Raw genomic sequence first — 22,971 nt, 5'->3', positions numbered from 1 at the left:
ATTTATAATGATTCCCATACAAGGGACTACTTTTCAGCACTAAGAAACAGTCTAGAGACATATACAACAACACAGATGAATTTCAAAAACGCTAAGTGAAAGAAAAAGACACAGAACACAGACTGTATAATCCATTTACGTGAATTTCTAAACTAGGAAAACCTAACAGAGTGGGGCAGTTTTCATGGTAGAAAGAATTAGCTGGAAAGAGGCACAAACAGTTTACTGGGATGATGGAAATGTTTCATGTCTCAATTAGGGTGGCAGTAAGCTAGGTGTATAAATTCACCAAAATATGTAACAATGTACATGTAAAATCTGTACTTTACAAAAACTATACCTTAATATAAAATAAATATACAATAGTCTAATAAGGACAATTATCCTTCTTTCGCTAGTTCTTTGTCAATAAGTGAATGGTTGGCTTGTCTTTCTGCTTCCTATTTTTTGGTCACATCCCCAGCTATCATTTTATATGCCCTAGGTTACTCATAATCAAGTTCCATTTAATCATTTTGGCTTTCCCCAATATATTCTGCAAATGGTAACCAGGGTAATCCCATTATTACTTTAAAATTTTTCATTATTCCTCACTTAAAATCCTCCTACAGGTGCGGGCATTTGGCCCAGCTATGACGGTATCAGTTAAATGCCCACATCCCACACTGGAGGGCCTGCACAAGTAGTTGTGTCCCTGACACCCACATGGGAGACCTAGATTTAGTGGCCACCTCCTGGCTTCAGTCTGGTCCAGCTCCAGCCACTGAAGGCATCTGGGGAGTGAACCACCAGGTGACAGTTTTCTCAAATTTAACAAAAGAAAACCTTCTATGAATAAGTTCTGGAGAAGTATATGCTATATAATTGAAAACTATTAAAACAGTAGATTTTAATTTTCTCTCATCACAAACACAAAAATGGCTAAAGCATGTGAAGTGATGGATATGTTAATGAAATGATCTAATCATTCCACGATGTATACATGTATCCAAGCATAATGTTGTACCTGAAATGTATATACAATTTTGAAAACTCCTTTCACGGAGGCAAATAAAACCATCAAAAATGAAAAGCAAAACTAGCTGGTAACATAAAAAATAGTCACCATACACAGAGAAAAACAGTATCAGCAATGTTTTCTGTATTCATGTAAAAAGCATTCCTACAACAAATAAAATAGTGAGTTATTAGAAGCCTACCTCCTACTCCTGGTACCAAATTTGGCGCAGCAGTACTCTGCCCAGCAGTGCCACTGGCAGCATTACTAGCAGTGCCACCCACAGCACTGGTGGTGCCGCTTGAAGCTGATGAACTCTGGGAAGCCTGCGGAGCCCAAGGATTGGGTAATGGATCTCTATTTTCTGTCCGAGAAGGCTGACTACCTTCCCCTGAGGATGTATTGCTTACCAAGGAAGCAAATGGATTACCACCAAACTGTAAAAGAAAAAGACACAAAAGTCATAAAGAGTAAGGTTTTATTGCACAACTCCTTTCTGTTGAATGAAAACCACATTCCCCCCCATGAACACAGCCCTCAGTCACACACGTATCTGTTACAACAGGAGCGACTCCTGAGGCCTGGAGCCAGTGATCACCTGCTCTTGTGCAGCACTCAGCATCGGCTCCTGAATATCCGTGTACATGCGACGTAGAGCATTGTAACCCCCTGGAATACTTTCTAAGTTGCTCAAGGCTCGATCCTGGTTTCTCATCATCTCCTGCATCATTGCTGGGTTCCTGGCAAGTTCCAGTGTCTAAAAAAAGATTTCCATAAAAACAAGCACAGAAAAAGAAAAAAAAGGGCATTGAAATACATGTAAGTTACTTCAGCTATTAACTAACGTTAAATGAAGTTTACGGGAGGCTGCTATTTGCTCTAGTCTGTTGCACTAGGTCCCAAATCTGACCATAGCAGAACGGAGTCACTGTGCTTAACACCAGATAAACAACCTGGTGTATGAAAAGTGTTAGTTTAAAGAAAAACAAGAAGCAGGAGATTCTAATCAACCTGAGCCAGCACAATAAGAAACAAACTAGACATACACAACAACACAGATGAATTTAAAAAACACAGAGTGAAAGAAAAAAAGACAGCACAGACTCTGTAATTTATGTGAATTTCTAGAGTAGGAAAAACTAATATATAGTGAAGATCCTATAAGAAAGTAACTTTGGAACAACCAATCTATTTTCACTAACAACAAAACAGTTTCTGCTTCTTCGGTATTTGCTACCTATGAGGCTAACTATCTTTGCTCAGCTCATAAGAACAGATGTCATATGATTCTAGAATCACAATAAAAGCTAATTAAGAGTTTTAAACCAAATTTCTTATAATCTTGTCTGTAAAATCAGAAAGGAAATGAGACTGGCATAGCGGGTAGAACCCTGGCCTGCAGCGCCAGCATATGGGCGCCCTATTCGAGTCCTGGCTGCTTGTCTTCTGATCCAGTTCCCTACTAATGTGCCTGGGAAAGCAGTGGAGGAGGGCCCACATGCTTGGGCCCCTGCACCCATGTGGGAGACCCAGAAGAAGCTCCTGGCTCCTGGCTTTGGCCTTGCTCAGTCCTTGCTGTTGCAGCCATTTGGGGAGTGAACCAACAGATAGAAGATCTCTCTCTCTGTAACTCTAAATGAATTTAAAAAATCATTAAAAAAATTTAAACCAGAAAATTATCTAAAATAATTCCTGGTGGATTTCATCTCAAAAAGCAAGTTAAGAGGCTGGCACTGTGACGTATTGGGTTAAGCTGCCATTTGAGACACCAGCATCCCATATGGGTGCCAGTTCAATTCTCTGCTGCTCCACTTCTGATCCAGCTCCTTGTTAATACACCTGAGAAAATAGTAGAAAACGGCCCCAAGTGCTTGGGCCTCTGCCACCCATATGGGAGACCTGGATGGAGCTACTGGCTCCTGGCTTCATATTGGCCCAGCTCAGGCCCATTGCAGCCATTTGGGGAGTGAACGAGTGGATGAAAGCTCTAACTCTGCCTTTCAAATTAAAAAAAAAAAAAAAAACTTTAAAAAAAGAGAAAGGCAAGTTAACATTCAACGAGCCTTGTAGCACAGCAGGGACACATATCGTATATCAGAGCAATGGTCTGAGTCCAGGCAACAACACTTCTGATCCAGCTTCCTCCTAATTCACATTGGAAGGCAGGGGACTTGGGTCCCTGCCATCCATGTGAGACACCCAGATGGAGTTTGAGGCTCCTGGTTTTGGCCTGGCACCAGCCACATGCTGTAGGCATTTGGTAAGTGAACCAGCAGATGGAAGATCTCTTTCTCTCTCTCTCTCTCTCTCTCTTCCCTCTCTGTGTTTCAAACAGATGTATCTTTTAAAAATGCAAAAATTTAAAAAGAAATGAAGCAACATGTGGCACAGTGAGTTAAGCCACCACTTGGGATGCACACACCCCTTATTAGAGTGGCGGTTCCAGGCCCAGCTTCTCCATTTCCCATCTATCCTGGGAAGTAGCAGATGCTGGTTCAAGGGCTTGGGCCCCTGCCAGCTGCATGGGATATCTGGACAGAGTTCCAGGCTTCTGGTTTCAGCTGGCCCAGTCCCGGTTATTGTAGACATTTGGGAAGTGAAGCACAGCATGAAGACTTCTCTCTCATTCTGTCACTCTGCCTTTCAAGTAGATGGAAACAATTATAATACAAAAGAAAAACAAAGGGGGAGGGCTGGCACTGTGGCACTGTGTATTGACCTGCCATTTGCAATGCCAGCTTTCTATTTCAGAGAGCTGGTTAGAGGCCTAGCTTTTGTGATTCCAACTCTAGCTTCCTGCTAACGCTTCTGGAAAAGCAGAATTGTCTAAGACCTTGGGTCCCTGCCCCCCAGGTGGGAAATTGCATGGAGATTCTGGCTCCTGACTCCACCCTGGCCCAACCCTGGCTACTGTGGCCATTTAGAGAGTGAACCACCAGATGGAAGATCTCTTCCTCTCTCTCATTCTGCCTTTCAAATAAACAAACCAATCTTTAATACTTTTAAAAAGGAGGTAAAACCATATTGAATACATCTTCCCTTCCCTTTTCACATTTTAACCAGCAAAAGCTGCTGATCTTGTCATGAGAATAGTCGGTCAACAGATGAATAACGCCTACCTAAGAATTTCAGGAGCTAACTGCAGGAAAGTGGCCAGAATGGCAGAGCGCAGATAAGGAAGAAATGCATAACCACCACCCAGACAGCCAAGGTTGTGTCAGAGAAACCTCCACCTGGCTGGGGTCAGAAACTAGCCTAGAAACCTGCCTATGCACCCATCATGATCTTTCCTTATCCTTCCTAGCCTCCCAATTATCCTTCAGCCTTCTGTGTGCCCTGCAACTTGGCCAGAGCACACCTGGGACTGAAGATGGCCACCTGCCCCAAGAACGCCAGCTCCCTGAAATAAATGTTTCCTTGCATCAGCCCTTACCTCTGGTATGCCACCAGCAGCAAGCAACCAGTAACAAAAGCACCTTGTTCTAAGTGAACAATCACAATGAACTGTTCACTAAAATCTGTCAAATGTAGCAGAAAATTCAGAGTTCATATAGCCCACATTACTGCTTTGTGAAATTTTCCTAAACACAGACTAGGATTTAGCCTAACAGCAATACAAGGCAATCTCTTTTAACTAGAAAGCATTAAGAAACAAAATCAGCAATAATAAGTTCCCACATACTTGTCTCATTATGTCTGGATTATTCAGCATATGGCTAATCTCCGGGTTTCTCTGTATCAACTGCTGCATCTGTGGGTTGGCCATGATTAACTGCCTCATCAGGTCAGGGTTTGAAAGCATGCTCTGGACGAAGGGATTCTCCATGATCTGGACCATCATCTCTGGGTTGGACAGAAGTTGGCGCTGCATCTGACTCTGCAGTTCAGAGAAGTTGGTAGTATTCAAACCTAAGCTACTCAGACCTGCAAGTCCTCCGAGGCCACCTAAGAGAATGGGGGGGGGGGGGGGGGCACACATAAATCAAAGTCAGAAATTTTTAATAACTATGCAAAAGTATGAAGATGCAAAACTATTGTGAGTTCATAGCACATTACAAGAAACCATTTTAAATCAAAAACAGAATTTCTTATGAATACATAAATTTCTGTAATTGAAATTAGCAAAAATTTATACTTTAATATAAAACCAACTAAATAGATTTTTGTATGTATAGAACACAAAAATAAATGGTCTTTCCTCTGGGTTCCTGACAGAGTTCCTAAATCCTTTGAAATTTCCTGAATGATAAAAGTATCTTTTGTTACAGGTTCCTTTTGATCATTATTATTGCAGTGACTTAAGGCCAAGCCTCTGGAGAGCCTCAGGATAGCCTCAGGATAGCACTGGTCATCAGAAAGACCACGTTCTGGAAAGTTGGAATTTTCAGCTCTACACATGGAACTCCAGGAACAGAAAAAGGAAAAACCTAGAAATTGAGTTCTATTCAAACTCCTGAACAATGCCATTCAGAGGGGTCAGGAGGATGGTAGGCTGGAGGGCTTGGAAGTTTTGCATCCACCCACTAGCCTCCACATATCTTGTTCTGTTAATTTCTTCACAGCCTTTGTCTGCCTCTGAAATGTACCCTTTGTAATAAACAGGTAAACTTAAAAAATGTGTTTTGAGTTCTGTAAGCTATTCTAGAAAGAAAACTTTTTATTAAAGTTGAGAGAGAGAAATTTCTCACCTGCAGGCTCATTCCTCAAATGCCCTAGGGTAAGGCCTGGAGCAGACACTCAGTCCAGATCCCCCATGTGGGCAGCAGGAACCCAGTTCCTTGAGCCATCACAGCTCCTTCCCAGGGTCTGCACTAGCAGGAAGCTATAGCCAGAGCCAAGACTTGAACCCAGGTACACTGATGTGGGACAAGGGAAAAAACCAGTAGGCTAAATGCCCACCTCTGATAAAAATTTTAAAGTAAGGGGAGAGGATCCCATGGGAACTTGCAATCATAACTGGCTAGTCAGAAGTACAGGTGGCCAACAGCTTCTCCCTGGCATCTGAGGGACAGCAGGCTTGGGAACCCGAGTCCTGTAACTGTGGTGTCTGGATCTGACACTAACTCAAGGTAGACAGTATCAGACTGAACTCACTGATGGATACCAAGCATTGATGCTGGAGAAATAGTTGGTGTCAGACAAAACACCTTACAATATGTCAGTTAAAGGAAAAAATTAAAAAAAAAAAAAAAAGACAATGCTTCTAATGTTTTTCTACAACACTAATTTAAAAGTACTGTTGCCAATGAAGGAGAGAAAAGGCCAGGATATACTCTGGAGATAGTTATTTCTTTGAAAGAAATAAAAGAGAAACTGAATGTATCTAAGAGGATGACTAAGTATTTAGTTCATAAAATTACATAACCAGCTTTTTCACCAACAGGCTTGCCACCAGGCCAAGTGTTGTGAAAACCGCTGCCAATCAAAGGAAAAGATTCAGATCAACGCCGTCGTCACTAGACATGTGGATCGGGCAGTGTGGTGTGTGGCAGCATCGAAAGAGTCACTGAGAAATTTGAGGCAGCTGAGCTGGGCAAGGGCCCCTTCAAGAACGCCTGGGACATTCAGGCCTGGACAGCGGAATGTGAGTGTGGTATCATCAGCAGCATCTCCCTGTGGAAGTCTGAGACCCGCAAGTGTTACAAATCACTGATGCCCCAGGACACAGAGCCTTCATCAAACACAGGAGTCCAGGCACATCTGAGGCCGACTATGCTGTCCTGATGGCTGCTGCTGGCGTTGCTGAATTTGAAGAGGGCATCTACAAGAACACGGAGACCTCTGAGCATGTCCTTCTGGCTTACACACTGGATCTGAAGCAACTAATTGTCAGTGTTAACAAAATGGATTCCGGGGCTGGCACTGTGGCGTAGCAGTAAGCATCCCACATGGGCACCAGTTCAAGACCCAGCTGCTCCACTTCTGATCCAGATCTCTGCTATGGCCTGGGAAAGCAGTGGAAGATGGCCCAAGTCATTGGGCCCCTGCACCCACATGAGAGACCTGGAAGAAGCTCCTGGCTTCAGATCAATGAGCTCCAGCTATTGCAGCCATTTGGGGACTGAACCAACGGATGTAAGACACCCCTCCCTCCCTCCCTCTCTCTGTAACTCTTTAAATAAATGGATTCCACTGTGCCACCCTACAGCCAGAACAGAAGTGAGGAAACCAGCACCTATATTAAAAAGCTGGCAGGAGGATGGCACCCTGGCATTGCATATGGGCGCAGGTTCAAGTCCCAGCAGCTCTACTTCTGATCCAGCTTTCTGCTATAGCCTGGGAAAACAACAGAGGATGGCCCAAGTGCTTGGGCCTCTGCATCCCCGTGGGAGACCCTGACGAAGTTCCAGGCTTCAGCATGGCATAGCCCTGGCCACTACTGTCATTTAGGAAGTGAATCAGCAGGTGAGATTTCTCACCTTTTTTTTTTTTTTTTTTTTGTAACTTTGCCTTTCAAATAAATCTCTTTTTAAAAAACAAAAACTTATTTATTTGAGAGGCAGAGTTACAGAGGGAAGGAGAGGGAAGGGACAGAGAAGAAAGCGCAAGAGCAAGAGTGAGAGTGACAGCAATCTTTCATACACTGGTTCACTCCCCAAATAGCCACAATGGCCAGGGCTGAGCCAGGCCAACACGAGGAGCTTCCTCCAGGTCTCCCACGTTGGTGCAGGGGCCCAAGCACCTGGGTCGTCTTCTGCTGCTTTCCCAGGCACATTAGCAGGGAGCTGGGTTGGAAGTGGAGCAGCTAGGACTCAAACTGGTGCTCATGTGGGATGCTAACACTGCAAGGGGAGGCTTATTAACCTTCTACACCACAGCACCAGCTCTAATAAATAAATCTTTTTAAAAAAAGAAAGAAAATTGACTACAACCTTTTCACCAATGGACAAACCTGTGCAACCTGCTAGAGCCAAGTGCTAATTAACAAGCCATAGCTCAAGGGATGGAAAGTCACCACACGATGGCAGTGCCAGTAGAGCCACATTCTTGGAAGCCCTGGATTGCAAACCTACCCTCGACTTGTCCAACCGACAAGCCCTTGTGACTGCCTCTACAGATGTGTACAAAACTGGTGGGACTGGTACTGTTCCTGTGGGTTGAATGGACAATGGTGGTCTCACACCTGGCATGGTGGTAACCTTTCTCCAGTCCACGTCACAGCTGAAGTCAAAGTCTGCTGAAATGTGCCATGAAGCTTTGAGTGAAGCTCTCCCTGGGGACAGTGTGGGCTTCAATGTCAAGTGTCTGTCAATGATGTTCATTGTGGCAACACTGCTGGTGACAGCAAAAATAACCCACTAATGGAAGCAACTGGCTTTACTGCCCAGGTGATCATTCTGAACCATCCAGGTCAAGTCAGTGCTGGATACGCCCGTCCTGGATTCACACAGCTCACACAGCTTACAAGTTTGCGGAGTTGACGGAAAAGACTGACAGTCATTCTGTTAAGATGCTGGAATATGGCCCTAAATTCTTAAAAACTGGTGATACTGTCCTCATTGATTTGGTTCTTGGCCAATCCCAGTGTGTTGAGAGCGTCTGCTAACTATTCTTTGGGTGACTTTGCTGTCTGCCATGTAGAACAGTGGGTGTGGGTGTGGGTGTGATCAGAGCAGTGGACAAGAAGGCTGCTGGAGCTGGCAGGGTCACCAAGTCTGCACAGACAGCTCAGGAGGCTAAATGAATGTTATCCCTTAAAACTCGCTATCCCAGTCTTAATCAGTGGTGGAAGAACAGTCTCAGAACTGTCTGTCTCAATTGTTCATTTAAGTTTAAAAGACTGCTGAATGAGAACAATGCATCGTAAAACCTGCGGTAGGAGAAAGGAGAATATTTTGTGAAAGGGGAGGCAGTTTTAAGTTTTAAAAATTGGTGTATAATGGAAACAATTTGACCAAAAATCCGTCACAGAATTTTAAGACCCATTAAAACAAAGTTAAAGGAGAAAAAAAGTTACATAGCCAGCAAAGAACATTCACTTCTTACTTAGGGGCACTTTTCTATTTATACCTACAAGCTGTGCTACAGGTTAGGAATACGGTGACAGACACACTTAACTATTCAATCTAGTGGGGAAAGACAAGGACGTGAGTACTTCAACAGAGACATTCACAGGACATTATGGTAATACAGTACCTGGGTGGAATGGCTGCTCTCAGAAGAAGTTATGATACTTAATGAATTTGGAAAATCAGTAAGATGACCAAGAGTAGGGGAAGCTGGAGGGGGCTTAACAGTAGGCACGATGAACACCATATGAAAAAGCATAGAAATAAACATATTGATGCATTTGGGAAATCATAAAAATTCAGTATGATTAGCAGACAGCAGTGCTCCTAAAACATTTAAAGTGCAGCCTAAGAGTTCTTTTGAACACAGACGGGTCCACATGACCAGCTATGGCCAAAGGACTGCAAGCAATGATGTGCACAGGCAGACGTTTGGCCTAGTGGTTAAGGTGCCAGTTAAGGCCCCGTGATGCATACTAGGATACCTGGGTTCAATACTAGGCAAGAGCTCCTGGCCGGCGCCGTGGCTCAACAGGCTAATCCTCCGCCTTGCGGCGCCGGCACACCGGGTTCTAGTCCCGCTTGGGGCACCGGATTCTATCCCGGTTGCCCCTCTTCCAGGCCAGCTCTCTGCTAGGGCCCGGGAAGGCAGTGGAGGATGGCCCAAGTGCTTGGGCCCTGCACCCTCATGGGAGACCAGGAGAAGCACCTGGCTCCTGGCTTCGGATCAGCGCCATGCGCCAGCCGCTGCGGCCATTGGAGGGTGAACCAACGGCAAAAAGGAAGACCTTTCTCTCTGTCGTTCTCTTTCACTATCCACTCTGCCTGTCAAAAAAAAAAAAGAGCTCCTGACTCCAGCTTCTTGCTAATGCAGACCCTGGGAGGCAGTGGGGGTGACTCTGATAATTGGGTTCCTGCCACTCACATGGGAAGCCTGGCTCCCAGCTTCAGCCTGACCCAGTCCCAGCTGTCGTATCTGCCAGCTGTCATATCTGGGGAACAAATGAACAAATAGGAACTCTCTATCTGTATATCTGTTGCCCTGCCTCTCAAACAGGAGAGAAAGGAAGTGTAGGGAGCAGACATTTAGGCTAGTGGTTGATATGCACACATCCTGTATCAAATTCCCAGCTTCAGTTCTTGACTCCAGCTTCCTGTCAATGCAGATCCAGGGAGGCAGTGGTGATGACTCAAGAACGGACTTCCTCTCAACCTGGTAGATTATGTCCCAGATCCTAGCTTTGACCCCAGCCCTGGTCACTGTGATGGACATCTGGGGAGTGGGGTGTTCTCTCTCTCCACCTAATGGATGGATGGATGATGTATGTTACTTCTCGCCAAAGCATCTCAGGTCTACTATGCTACAAGGAGTACAACTACAAAATGTCTCTCTTCTCTCTGTATCTCTTTCAAATGAAATAAATAAATCTTAAAAAAAAAAAAAAAGATGCTACTTGGGACATGCTCACATTTCTTAATGGAGTGTCCAGGTTTGAGTTCTAGCTCCACCTCCCATTCCAGTTTCCTTTGAATGCACACCCAAGGTGATGGCTCAAATAACTGGGTTCTAGCCCACACAGAAAACAGATGGAGTTCCAAACTCCTGACTTCAGTCTGACCCAGTACTGGCTATTCCAGGCATTTGGGGAGTAAACCAGTAGGAGAGATATGTCTGTATTTTTGTCTTTTAAAAAAACAAAGAAAGAAGGATGGAGAAGCAGACAAGGACTAAATCATAAAATATTCACCTAAGATGTTTTCATCCTAACAACAACATTATGGAAATGAACCAGAGCAAATATTACAGATGAAAAATGTTGAGGGCTTGATCCAAGGAGTGGCGATGGAGAATAACAACAGGGGATGGACTGGGGTAGTACAGACCAAGAGCCTTTGGTGGCAGGGGAGATAGCGATCTGGAAGTGATGAGATAAGTTTTTATATTAATTTTCTGTTTTCCTTTGTTTTCTGAGGAATCACAGGCTAAATCAGAGGACATGAGATAATATCAAAGGGAGTTAAATACTTGGTATGGTGTTCACAAGCAGTATGGGTCGAGGCACAGAGTTAAGTCACCAGGATATAATAATAGGATAATATCATTCAGGGAGAATAAACAAAATTAGAAAGTCAAGTCAGAACTCAGGAACAACAGCAACAAAAGGAACAGAAAAAAGGAAACCCACAAATGAGACAGGAAAAACTAGTCAGAAAATCAACCAGGGAACAAAACAGTATCATAGGGTTAAAGGAAGAAAACTTCAAGGACAAGTTTGTAAGCATTAAGATAAACTGATTTAAAATTTCGGCCGGCGCCGCGGCTCACTAAGCTAATCCTCCGCCTTGCGGCGCCGGCACACCGGGTTCTAGTCCCGGTCGGGGCACCGATCCTGTCCCGGTTGCCCCTCTTCCAGGCCAGCTCTCTGCTGTGGCCCGGGAGTGCAGTGGAGGATGGCCCAAGTGCTTGGGCCCTGCACCCCATGGGAGACCAGGAGAAGCACCTGGCTCCTGCCATCGGATCAGTGCGGTGCGCCGGCCGCAGCGCACCTACCGCAGCGGCCATTGGAGGGTGAACCAACGGCAAAAGGAAGACCTTTCTCTCTGTCTCTCTCTCTCACTGTCCACTCTGCCTGTCAAAAAAAAAAAAAAAAAAAAAAAAAATTTTCAAGAGTGGGGCCGGGGCCGTGGCGTAGCGGGTAAAGCTGCTGCCTGCGGTGCCGGCATCCCATATGGGCGCTGGTTCAAGTCCCGGCTGCTCCACTTCCGATCCAGCTCTCTGCTATGGCCTGGGAAAGCAGTAGAAGACGGCTCAAGTTTTTGGGACCCTGCACCTGTGTGGGCGACCTGGAAGAAGCTCCTGGCTCGTGGCTTCAGATCAGCATAACTTCGGCCATTGCGGCCATCTGGGCAATGAACCCGCGGATGGTAGACCTCTCTTTCTCTCTCTCTCTCTCTCTGCACAACTCTGACTTTCAAGTAAACAAATAAAATCTTAAAAAAAAATCTAAAGAGTGCACAGTAAGGTCACTATAGATAATCTTAATGTGCTGCATATTTCAATATCAAGAAAACTACAAGACAGAATTTGGGATGTTTTCACTAAAATGAAATTTCCGATGCTTGAAAGGAGGTTTACCTGATTGAACACTGCACAATGTATGCATGCAATGAAATATCAAATAATACCCCATAAATATAAGCAATTCTTATGTATCAAAATATTTAAAATTTTTAAGTAGTGAATAAATAGTAAACAATAAAACCGAATGTTAAACAGAGCTCCCATGACTCAGCAATTCCACTGTTCAGCATACAGCCAAAGGAACTAAAAACAAATCCCTACAAAATCTTGTCCACAAATGTTCAGAGCAACATTATTCACAGTAGCCAAAAGCGGAAACCCAAAAGTCTATCAACTAATGAATATTCATATAATGTTTTAATATTTGACAACAAAACAAAGTATCGATTCATACTACAACATGGACAAGTTTTCAAAGTATTAGGGTAAGTGAAAGAAGCTAGTCACAAAAAAAACTTCATATGAAATAGCCTAGATAGGCAAATCCATACAGACACAAAGAAAACTAGTGGTTCCCTAGGGCTGGGGTGAACGGGTAGGGAATAAGAAAAACTGCTAGTAAATCTAATGTTTAAAAAGCAAATTGGGAGCTGGTGTCATGGCATAGCTGGTAAAGTTCCGGACTGCAAAGCCAGCATACCACACGGCCACAGGTCATGTCCCAGCTGCTCCACTCCAATCCAGCTCCCCGCTTATTGGTCTGGGAAAAGCAGTGAAAGACGGCCCAAGTGCTTGGGCCCCTGACACCCTTATGGAGACCTGGAAGAAGCTCCTGACTCTTGGCTTGGGTCTGACCTAGCTCCAGACTGTTGTGGGCATCGTATACCAGTGGACGGAAGATCTCTCTTATCTCTTCATCCCTCTCTTAGTCTGTTTCAAATAAGTAAGTCGTTTTTTAAAAAATCCATTAAATCCTGCAAGCGAAGAGGTCAACGGTAACCTTATCAAGGGAATTTTCAGTGAAATGAGGACAAACAATAGAATGTAGTGAACTTAATGAAAGGGAGATACACACAGAAAACAGAAAATGCCTTTTCAGAAGACACCTGAGAAGGAAAGCAAAAGAACAGATGGTAATGAGAGTCTGTGGCTTTTACACATGGGACAGCCCTTAATGAAAACACTTAGCAAAAAGGAAAGCTCAACATAAAGGATAAATGGCCCAGTTGATGGAAAGGAATCACCAAGACAGAAAATAGGTGTGACAATGAGACTAGAGGGAGCTGTATGGCCTCAAATTAAAAGCCTCTTTAGGCTTCAATATCTTTGCCTATGAAATGACAGCAGGGAAGAGATAAACCTCAATAATATTTTTCATAGATCGGAACACTAAATAATTTCATCCTGATCTCTGTAGACTTCACATGTGAATAATTTCGCCCTCGAAAACCTACCTGCCTCAAGTAAAAGAGGCATTAACATAAAACCCTTACAGAAAAATTAAGAGCAGCACATATTTTAAAAAGGGGTAGAGGTGTGCAAACAATCAATGTGCCAATCCATGCAAAGTTCTAAATGCTTCCAACACTAACTTGCAACTAATTACTTAAAAAATCTTATGTGGACTGGCACCGTGGTATAGTAGGCTAAGCTTCTGCCTGCAGCACTAGCACCCATTATGAGCACGGGTTCATGTCCTAGCTGCTTATCTTCTGATGCAGCTCTCTGCTGTGGCCTGGGAAAGCAGTACAAAATGGCCCAAGCCCTTGGGCCCCTGCACCCACGTGGGAGATCCTCAAGAAGCTGCTGGCTTCAGACTGACCCAGCTCTGGCCATTGCCACCATTTGGGAGTGTACCAGTGGATGGAAAACCTTTCTGTCTCTCCCTCTCTGTCTGTAACTCTGCCTCTGAAATAAATAAATAAAATCTTTAAAAAAAATTTCTTACACAAGGGATAAAAAATATGATCCTTGATATGTGAAAACTGTACACATAAAAACAAAGCCATTTCAGGACGGCGCAGCAGCTCACTAGGCTAATCCTCTGCCTGCGGCGCTGGTACCCCATGTTCTAGTTCTGGTTGGGGCGCCGGGTTCTGTCCCGGTTGCTCCTCTTCCAGTCCAAACCTCTGTTGTGGCCAGGGGAGGCAGTGGAGGATGGCCCAAGTGCTTGGGCCCTGCACCCGCATGGGAGACCAGGAGAAAGCACCTGGCTCCTGGCTTCAGATCGGCGCAGTGCAGCGGTTGTAGCGGGCATTTGGGGGGTGAACCAATAGAAGGAAGACCTTTCTCTCTGTCTCTCTCTCTCTCTCACTGTCTAACTCTGCCTGTCAAAAAAAAAACAAACAAAAAGAAACGCTATTTCAAGGTATCATAGTAAGAACTGAAAGCAGCAGTAACCCATTTACCTAATTAAAGCGTTTAACTTTTAGTACTTTTTTCATCAACAAGACCTCAGTTTATAAAAGATACAGGGGGCTGGCACTGTGGCATAGAAGTAAAGTCACAGTCATCCCACATAGGCACCAGTTTGTGTCCCAGTTGCTTCGCTCCCAATACAGCTCCCTGCTAATGCCTGGGAAAAGCAGCCAAAGATGGCACAAGTGCTTAGGTCACTGCCACTCATGTGGGAGACCAGCACTGGCCATTGTTGTCATCTGGGAAGTAAACCAGTAGATAGGTAGATTGATTTCTATCTCTCTCTTCCTCTCTGTAACTCTTGATTTTCAAATAAATAAATAAATTTTTTGTAAAGAGGGGGAGCAGAGGATACAAGAAAAGAGGTTCTTGCTGATGTAAGTGATCCTTAACAATGCTCTCAGATCCCAGCTCTTTTATATATACATACATCCGTATCTATTATCTAATTATAGGTAGATACAGACATATATTAAGGAGAGCTAGAAAACAAGCCGGCGCCGCAGCTCACTAGGGTAATCTTCTGTCTGCGGCACCACCACCCCGGGTTCTAGTCCCGGTTGCTCCAGTTCCAGTCCAGCTCTCTCCTGTAAGGCAGTGGTGCTTGGGCCCTGCACCCACATGGGAGACCAGGAGGAAGCACCTGGCTCCTGGCTTCGGATCGGCGCTGTGCGCCGGCCGTAACAACCATTTGAGGGGTGAACCAACGGAGGGAAGACCTTTCTCTCTGTCTCTCCCCTCTAACTGTTTAACTCTGCCTGTCAAAAAAAAAGAAAACAAATTATACAATATGACCCCGACAAATGGCAAAATTATTTGAGGAGTGGCTAACTTATGGTCAACAACTGGCTTATCTTCCTCAAATTCAATTATGTGGTAGTCAGATCAGGTATATATACACCACATCACTCTAATTATTAAAAAGAACTGTATCACACATTGACCAGTTATTTAACAGAAACCCAAGCTAATCAAACACACCGGTATCCCCAACTACTTCCTAACTACCTAAAATTGTAGAAGTCAACTATAAAAGATCCTATCTGTATTATTGTTAACATAGCTTATTGTTTTATTCTGTGACTTTACCTAAAACTACCCTGGGAAGGATACAATGTTTTTATCATCCCTATAGAAGTGAAATAAAGACACTTACCTAAACCAAAAGGGTTGCTAGTAGCAGAACCAGAGGTGGAGTTAGTATTAGAAGCTGATGATGTAGTAACATTGCTTCCAGTGGTGTTTGTTTGCTGAGCTGAATGATCTTGAGGCCTAGGGAAAATAGACAAATCACAGTGTAAACAATGAAGCTAATTATTTTAAAAGAGCCTCTGAAATCTCAGTACCCAGATATAAAGAATAAGCTCACAGACCAACTCAAATTATCATAAAAACCATGATAATTAAGTATTAGGAATAATAATACAATAAAACCTAACATGCTCTAAAATACAGAACTGCCCCTCCTTTTTGATTATGTGTATAGACATTTGACTGCTTTCAGTCGTGCTGCTTATGTAAGACAAGTCACTACCCACAAATACACACAAGACGATCAATGACTAGTCACACCTACAAATCTTGAAAAAAAGAAAAAAAAGTTAAAAAATCTTATTTCCTTTCTAGGTCTCAAGGGTTAGGGGCTAGTTTTATTGAAATTGTTAAAAATAAAATGAACTGGGGTCGATGCTGCGGCATAGCAGGTAGGGCCGCCACCTGCAGTGCCAGCGTCCCATATGGGTGCTGGTGTGAGTCCTGGCTGCTCCACTTCCCACCCAGCTCTCTGCTATGGCCTGGGAAAGCAGGGGAGGGCAGCCCAACTCCTTGGGCCCCTGCACCCACGTGGAAGACCCAGAAGAAGCTCCTGGCTCCTAGCTTTGGATCAGTGCAGCTCCAGCTGTTGCGGCCAATTGGGGAGTGAACCAGCAGATGGAAGACTTCTCTCTGCCACTCCTTCTCTCTCTGGGTAACTTTCAAGTAAATAATCTTTAAAAAAAAAATTAAAAAGGGGGGGGGGGGGGGCGCTGGTGCTGTAGCACAGCGGGTTAACACCCTGGCCTGAAGTGCCAGGATCCCATATGGGCGCCGGTTATAGTCCCGGCTGCTCCACTTCCCATCTAGCTCTCTGCTATGGCCTGGGAAAGCAGTACAAGATGGCCCAAGTCCTTGGGTCCCTGCACCTGCGTGGGAGACCTAGAAGAAGCTCCTGACTTCGGATCAGTGCAGCTCTAGCTGTTGCAGCCAATTGGGGAGTGAACCAGTGGATGGAAGACCTCTCTCTCTCTCTCTGCCTCTCTTCTCTCTGTGTAACTCTTTCAAATAAATAAATAAATAATCTTTAAAAAAAATAACAATAAGAATCAGGGCCTGCATTGTGATATAACAGGACAGTCGCTGTCTGTGATGCCAGCATCCTATATGGGCACAGGCTCGTGTCCCGGTTGCTCCACTTCCAATCCAACTCCCTGCTAATAGCCTTAGAAAAGCAGTGGAAGATGGCCCAAGTGTCTGGGTCCCTGCCACCCACTTGGTAAAGATCCTGGCTCCTGGCTTCAGCCTGGCCCAGCACTGGCCGTTGTCTCTGTCTCTCCCTCTAATTCTTGACTTTCAAATAAATAAATACATCTTTCAAAATAAATAAATAATCTTTTTGAAAAGGAGTCTGAAAAAAAATCAATACAGTAAGTGATTATTATATTATATTTTTAAATAAAAGAAAACAAGACTTTATGAGGAAAGCCCTTCCGTGTGATACCAGTTCTGAATCTCACTGCTGCTTTCACAGCCCCTAAGGCACTCAATTTCTCATGTTAACATCTCTGAGACCATTAGTCTTGTGGACAGCCAGGCGTCAACTGCAATGCCTAAGGACACGTGCTCTCTGGGACTTCAACTGAGAGACTACCACATTGTTACACTATACATGCTGTGCTGAATTCCAACAGAGCTTCTTCAGAATAATCTCACCATTAATCGACACTGAAAAAAGTTATAGGTAGAAAAAAGCACAGAATCAGGGACAGAACGAATTTGCTGTTGGGGAATCAATGCATAAAAACTTGCAGAATGAGTGCCCATGACTAGGAAGAAGAAAAAAAAAAACTGGAGAACACACAGAGCACTCTTAAGAAATGCTGTACAACCAATGCTCTTGACAGATCAGAGTTTGATACCATATGGGAAAAAAATGGACACTGGACACACTCCTCTTCTGCTACTCAAACAACAGAAACACTATAAAGCAAAAAGCATACCCAGCTAAAATCATTAATTTGTTTATTCTCTAAGTCAAATAATTAGCTATAATGACTATATTGACGAATATTCTAAAAACATTAAATGGTTATCTGGGGGCTGGTGCCGTGGCATAGGTTAAGCCTCCACCTGAGGTACCAGCATCACCCATAGGGGTGTGCCGGTTCATGTCTGGCTGTTCCTCTTCCGATCCAGCTCTTTGCTATGGCCTGGGAAAACAGTAGAAGATGGCCCAAGTGCTTCAGCCCCTGCACCCACGTGGGAGACCCAGAAGAAGCTCCTGGCTCCTGGCTTCGGATTGGCCCAGATCTGGCCATTGCAGCTACTGGGAAGTGAACCAGCAGATGGAAGATCTTTCTCTCTCCCTCTCTGTTTCTCTCTCTCTCTCCCTGTCTATAACTCTGCCTCTCAAATAAATAAATAAATATTTTAAAAAATGCTTGTCTGATAAGCATGTGAACATTATCATTAAATGTACATCTATAAATATAACATTTTACATTTACAGTCAAGACTGGCTACCATCTCTCTATGGTTTAAAGCTGAATGTCTTCTAAAACCTCACCTGTTTTGCGTCTTGATGACAAGGTGAACAGTAAGTCCATCATGAATTCCATGTTGACTCAAAGTATCTTGATCTTTTAAAATTTTTCCAGCAAATATCAATACAAGTTGGTCAGTATGTGATTTGAAACGTTTGGAGATTTCTTCCTTGAACTAAATAAGAAAAAAAAGCATCTATTATAGGTGTTTGCTCAGTACAATCCAGTTTAGTTTCTACAGGTACTTCAAAGAAGCCCCATCCCAGATTATTACAACAATTTAAGTAAATATATATTTTTTCTGTGCCGATATCTTGATAAAAGAAATGACTACCACTTTATTGCTTATCATAGGCACATAAGTTCTATATTCAAGTCTCTGCTAAGGCCTAAGGCCTAACAATTCACTGCTTTGCAATGTGCTTATACTCTGTCAATGGGACTACATTACCTTTACCAAATTTACAATAACCTTTTCCTTGTATTTCTATGTTCAGTCCTATTTTCTTCCTAGTTGAATATACTTGTATAGACAACCAACCTCCATTCTCAGCCAATTCTCTTGACTATCCTACCCTCCTCTTCCACTTATCCTTTATTAACAATCAGTACAATAGAGAAGCAAAGATCTGCCCCTGAAGGTGAGCCATCCAGTAAGACAGTCAGTCAAGTAAATCACAAAGTACAGAAGCCGCACACAGAGGGCAGATACAGACAGCTTTCCAGAAATGAAGACCGAAGAAAGATTTGGAAAAAGCCAGAAAATTTTGAGTAAAGGTTTTCCAGGGACCACAATAACCTACAAAATCAGAGAAGAGAAGAAAACATAATACTATAAAACTTATTTATACTTGGGTTAGATCACCACTTTTCAAATCTTTACCAAAATCATCAGTATGCTCAGGTTTACTCAATTGTCCAAACCAGAAAACCTCAGAGTGGTACAGGAATCTAAGTTAACAAACTACTTCAGGAATCCCAGTGCAAATTCAAGAAAAGAACCACACCACACCACTGCCCCACAGCAATGGGTCTCAGGAGATGATGGGACTATTACAAGGGGGTATTCTAGGAATACACAGGGATTTTTTGGTTATCACAGTTAAATATAAAGAGACACTAAAAGATACAAGTTGAGGTTCCCCTATCAGAAATGTTTGGGATCAGAAGTATTTCAGATTTTAGAGTTTGATTTGGAAATATTTGCATAGACTTGCTAAGGTATGCATCCCTAATCCAAAATTACAAAATCTAAAACTTACTCAATATCAAAAAATTCCAGATTCCAGAGCATTCTGGATTTTCAGATTAATTATGGATACTCAAACTGTATATATGAGATTTTAAAACTTGTGGAGAGGGGGGAATCAGCATCAGGGAATTGCAGGTTAAGCCACCACCTGTGACACTGACATCCTGTATGAGTGACAATCTGAGTCCCGGCTGCTCCACTTCTGATCCAGCTCCTTGCTAATGTGCCTGGGAAAGCAGCAGAGGATGGCCCAAGTGCTTGGCTCTTGTCACTCCTGTGGAAAAGCTGGATGGAAACTCCTGGCTTCAGTCTAGCCCAGCCCTGGCTGCTGCAGCCATTTGGGGAGCGAACCAATGGAAGATCTGTCTCTGTGTCTCTACTCTTCCAAATAAATAAATAAATTATTAAAAAAAAAAAAACCTCTCATGGGAACAGGAGAACAGAGCCGTAAAAGGTATGGATAAGACAGGCTATATATCTTTTTAAAAAATTTATCTACTTGAGAGTCAGAATTACAGAGAGAGAGAGGGAGAGAAAGGCACAGAGACACAGATCTTCCATCTCTGTGGCATCACAGGCAGCAGTCACAATGCTGGCCAAGACAAGCCATATATCAATCATTGCTGAAAATGAGAGATGAGTGTGTTAAAAAAGTTCATAACATTCTTCACATCTACATATAAATAAAATGATATATAATCAAATTATAAGTCAATATAAACAATTGGGTTTTAAAAAACCCATGTTACTTTTATCAATTTATATGCACACAACTGAGATTTTTGCAAACTGCAAAAAAAAAAAGCATAGCAATAACATGAAATTATACTATAGTAAGCATTTTTGAGCTTGTCCATTTGAGTTGTCTTTCCCCTATTTGAAATCATATGACACCTAATAGTTTTATCTAAGATAGGCAATTTCCAAGTAACTGATTTCAGACTTGTGAAATACTATTTACATGATAGCTCACAGATAGGGAAGTAATTTAACCTCCCTGTGACTAGACATCTCAGTTTTCCTCCTTGGTAACTGTTAGAAAGTATGTAATGAACAGTGGTGGAACACATTTTTGTGAGGATTAAATGAGAATGCACATACAACACTAGCATCAGACACACTACTGTCCGTTCTCCTAAGCCTGCAACAACCTTATAAGAAAGAAGATTCTTCACCCTACTTCAGACACACAAGAAAAGGTTAAGATGTGTCCCTTCCCCCATGGAGACACATATAATAATAAAGTACTAGCTCAGGATTCAAATAGAGATCTGACCACAAGGACAAATATATCCAGACTTCATAAGAAGCCAATTTATCTCACATATAAAATGAGAATGTGTTCTAGGTTTGTGCTTAACCTTACTCAGAAATTCTCAGAATGTTTGATTTCCCAGTTATTCTGAAATAAATTAGGTAATTGTGTAGCATATAATGTGGTATTTTTATCTTATTTTAGGATTTGAAGGTAAGATGTTCCCACTAAACAGGGGAATTCAGTTCTCTCTAAGCTAGTAATGCAGAAAGCTAAAGCTAATTCAATTTGTTCTGCAGAAGATTCAAAGCTGGTACTACCTGAAGCTGAGGGTGGGTACGAAGAGTAAGGGTTGTTTAAGGGCTCACAGGAGGATTACTTGAAAATCTAAGGGGCAGAGACAGAGGCAGAGGCAGACCTATCTTCACTAAACACTTAGCAGGCAACTGTCCCTTCTCAAACCCAACAAAAGCCTGGAGGATTTTCTTTCCCTCTTGGAGAGTGAATGGAAGCTCTCTAAGATAAAGGAGACAGCAATAACATTCAAAGACGACATACAAGGCTAAAAACAAGGTGCAGTAAAACCAAACATACTAGGTTGCAGAACTCTTTTCTCTGGTAAACAGACTGTTGACAGCTAGGCCTTTTTTTTTTTTTTTTTTTTTTTTGAGAGGCAGAGTTACAGAGAGAGAGAGACAGAGAAATCTTCTATCCTCTAGTTCACTCCTCAAATAGCCGCAATGCTGGAGCTGGACCAATCTGAAGCCAGGAGCTTCTTCTCGGTCTCCCACATGGGTGCAGGGCCCTGAACACTGCGAAGAAGATGGCTCAAGAGCTTGGGCTCCTCCCACTCATGTGAGAGACCCAGATGGAGTTCCCAGCTCCTGGCTTTGGTCTGACCCAGCTTTGGCTGTTATGACCATTTGGTGAGGAAACCAGCAGAAGATCTCTTCCTGTCACTCTGCCTTTTCATATAAATAAATATTAAAAAAGAAAAGTCTGAAACAGGTAATTCACTAACAAAAGTTAATAAACACAGGAAAATGTACACATCCTCACTGATAATCAGGTAACACAAAATTAAAACCAGTGACATACACAAGACTTACAGAATGCTGCAGAGGACTGGAGCAAACAGAACCCACATGCATTGCATTGTAAGTATGAATTAATTCCTTTTAGAAAAGCATTTCACAGTAGATCCTATGCTTACCCCATGACCAACAAATTCCACTATTCTTCTAAAAAATTACATGCACAAAGGTACACCAAAACCACATTCAAGGAAGCTCAAACCAGTATAATTCATTATCAGTCAAAACCTGAAAAAAAAAAAATACCCCTCAACCGTAGAATAAACTGTGTATTCACTTAATTATTATTATACATAACAATTCCATTACAGCCATATGACATCATGGATACCTCAATGCAGAGCAAAACACACCAATCACAAATGCAGATAAACTATGTAATTTCATTACAGAAAGCTTATAAAGGAGGAAGGGAGTAGGGTATGGGAGTGGTAAAATCCAAGGTGCCAAAAGAACAGTGGTTACTTTGGGAGGTGGTTTGTAAGAGATTATGAGGTGATTTCTTGAAAGCTGATAATGGTCTACTTTTTCGACCTATGTATTAATATCTGGAGCTGATCATTTATGATGTATGCATGCATTCTTCTGTGTTATGCTTCAGTAAAATGCTTTTAAAAGTTAACTTTATGAGACCAATCAAGACACCTGCTTCCCCTGTCAAAGTACCTGCTTCTAGTTACCTTTTGGTACTGTTTAATTGCATGTTTAGTAACATTTTCATTTTCTGAAATATGCTAACTTGGCTTTATGGCCCAGAACATAGTTTAATTTTATGAGTACACGTAAAAAGAATATTACTCCTTAGTTGTTGGGTGCAGTATTCTACATGCACCAGGGAAGCAGAACCTAGGGAGGCAGCAGGTGATGACTCAAGTATTTGGGCCAATGCCATCCACTCAGGAGACCTGGATTGAGTTTCCAGGTCCCAGCTTTGTCCCAGCCCAGCCCTAGCCATCACAAGCCTTTGGATAAGTTCCAGAGGATGGGAAGAGAACTTTCCTTTTCCTTCTTTCCCCTCCCTTCTCCTTTCCTCTAAAATCAGTAACATTTTTTAAAAACTTAACTGTGAATGCCCTAAACATAACAAACAGTAAGAATTCAAAACATTGTTAGCCAGCTTCTGAGCA

General features: G+C 42.9%; 1 protein-coding gene across 2 annotated transcripts in view; it reads right to left on the bottom strand.

Moving 5' to 3' along the window:
• Positions 1-22,971, bottom strand: part of UBQLN1 (ubiquilin 1) — a 64,872-nt gene that overhangs the window by 22,308 nt on the left and 19,593 nt on the right. For both annotated transcript variants that reach the window (XM_062208649.1, XM_062208648.1), the window contains exons 2-6: positions 18,267-18,418; positions 15,603-15,718; positions 4,680-4,942; positions 1,596-1,754; positions 1,200-1,434 (exon numbers count right to left, since the gene is read on the bottom strand). In XM_062208649.1, coding sequence (XP_062064633.1) covers positions 1,200-1,434; positions 1,596-1,754; positions 4,680-4,942; positions 15,603-15,718; positions 18,267-18,418 — 925 coding nt within the window. The remainder of the gene's footprint in view (positions 1-1,199; positions 1,435-1,595; positions 1,755-4,679; positions 4,943-15,602; positions 15,719-18,266; positions 18,419-22,971) is intronic.

The sequence above is a fragment of the Lepus europaeus genome, chromosome 12 (genome assembly GCF_033115175.1).
Source record: "Lepus europaeus isolate LE1 chromosome 12, mLepTim1.pri, whole genome shotgun sequence".
Lineage (NCBI taxonomy): Eukaryota > Metazoa > Chordata > Mammalia > Lagomorpha > Leporidae > Lepus > Lepus europaeus.
Note: the sequence above shows the minus strand (reverse complement) of the source record. Positions and strands in the feature narration are given on the sequence as shown.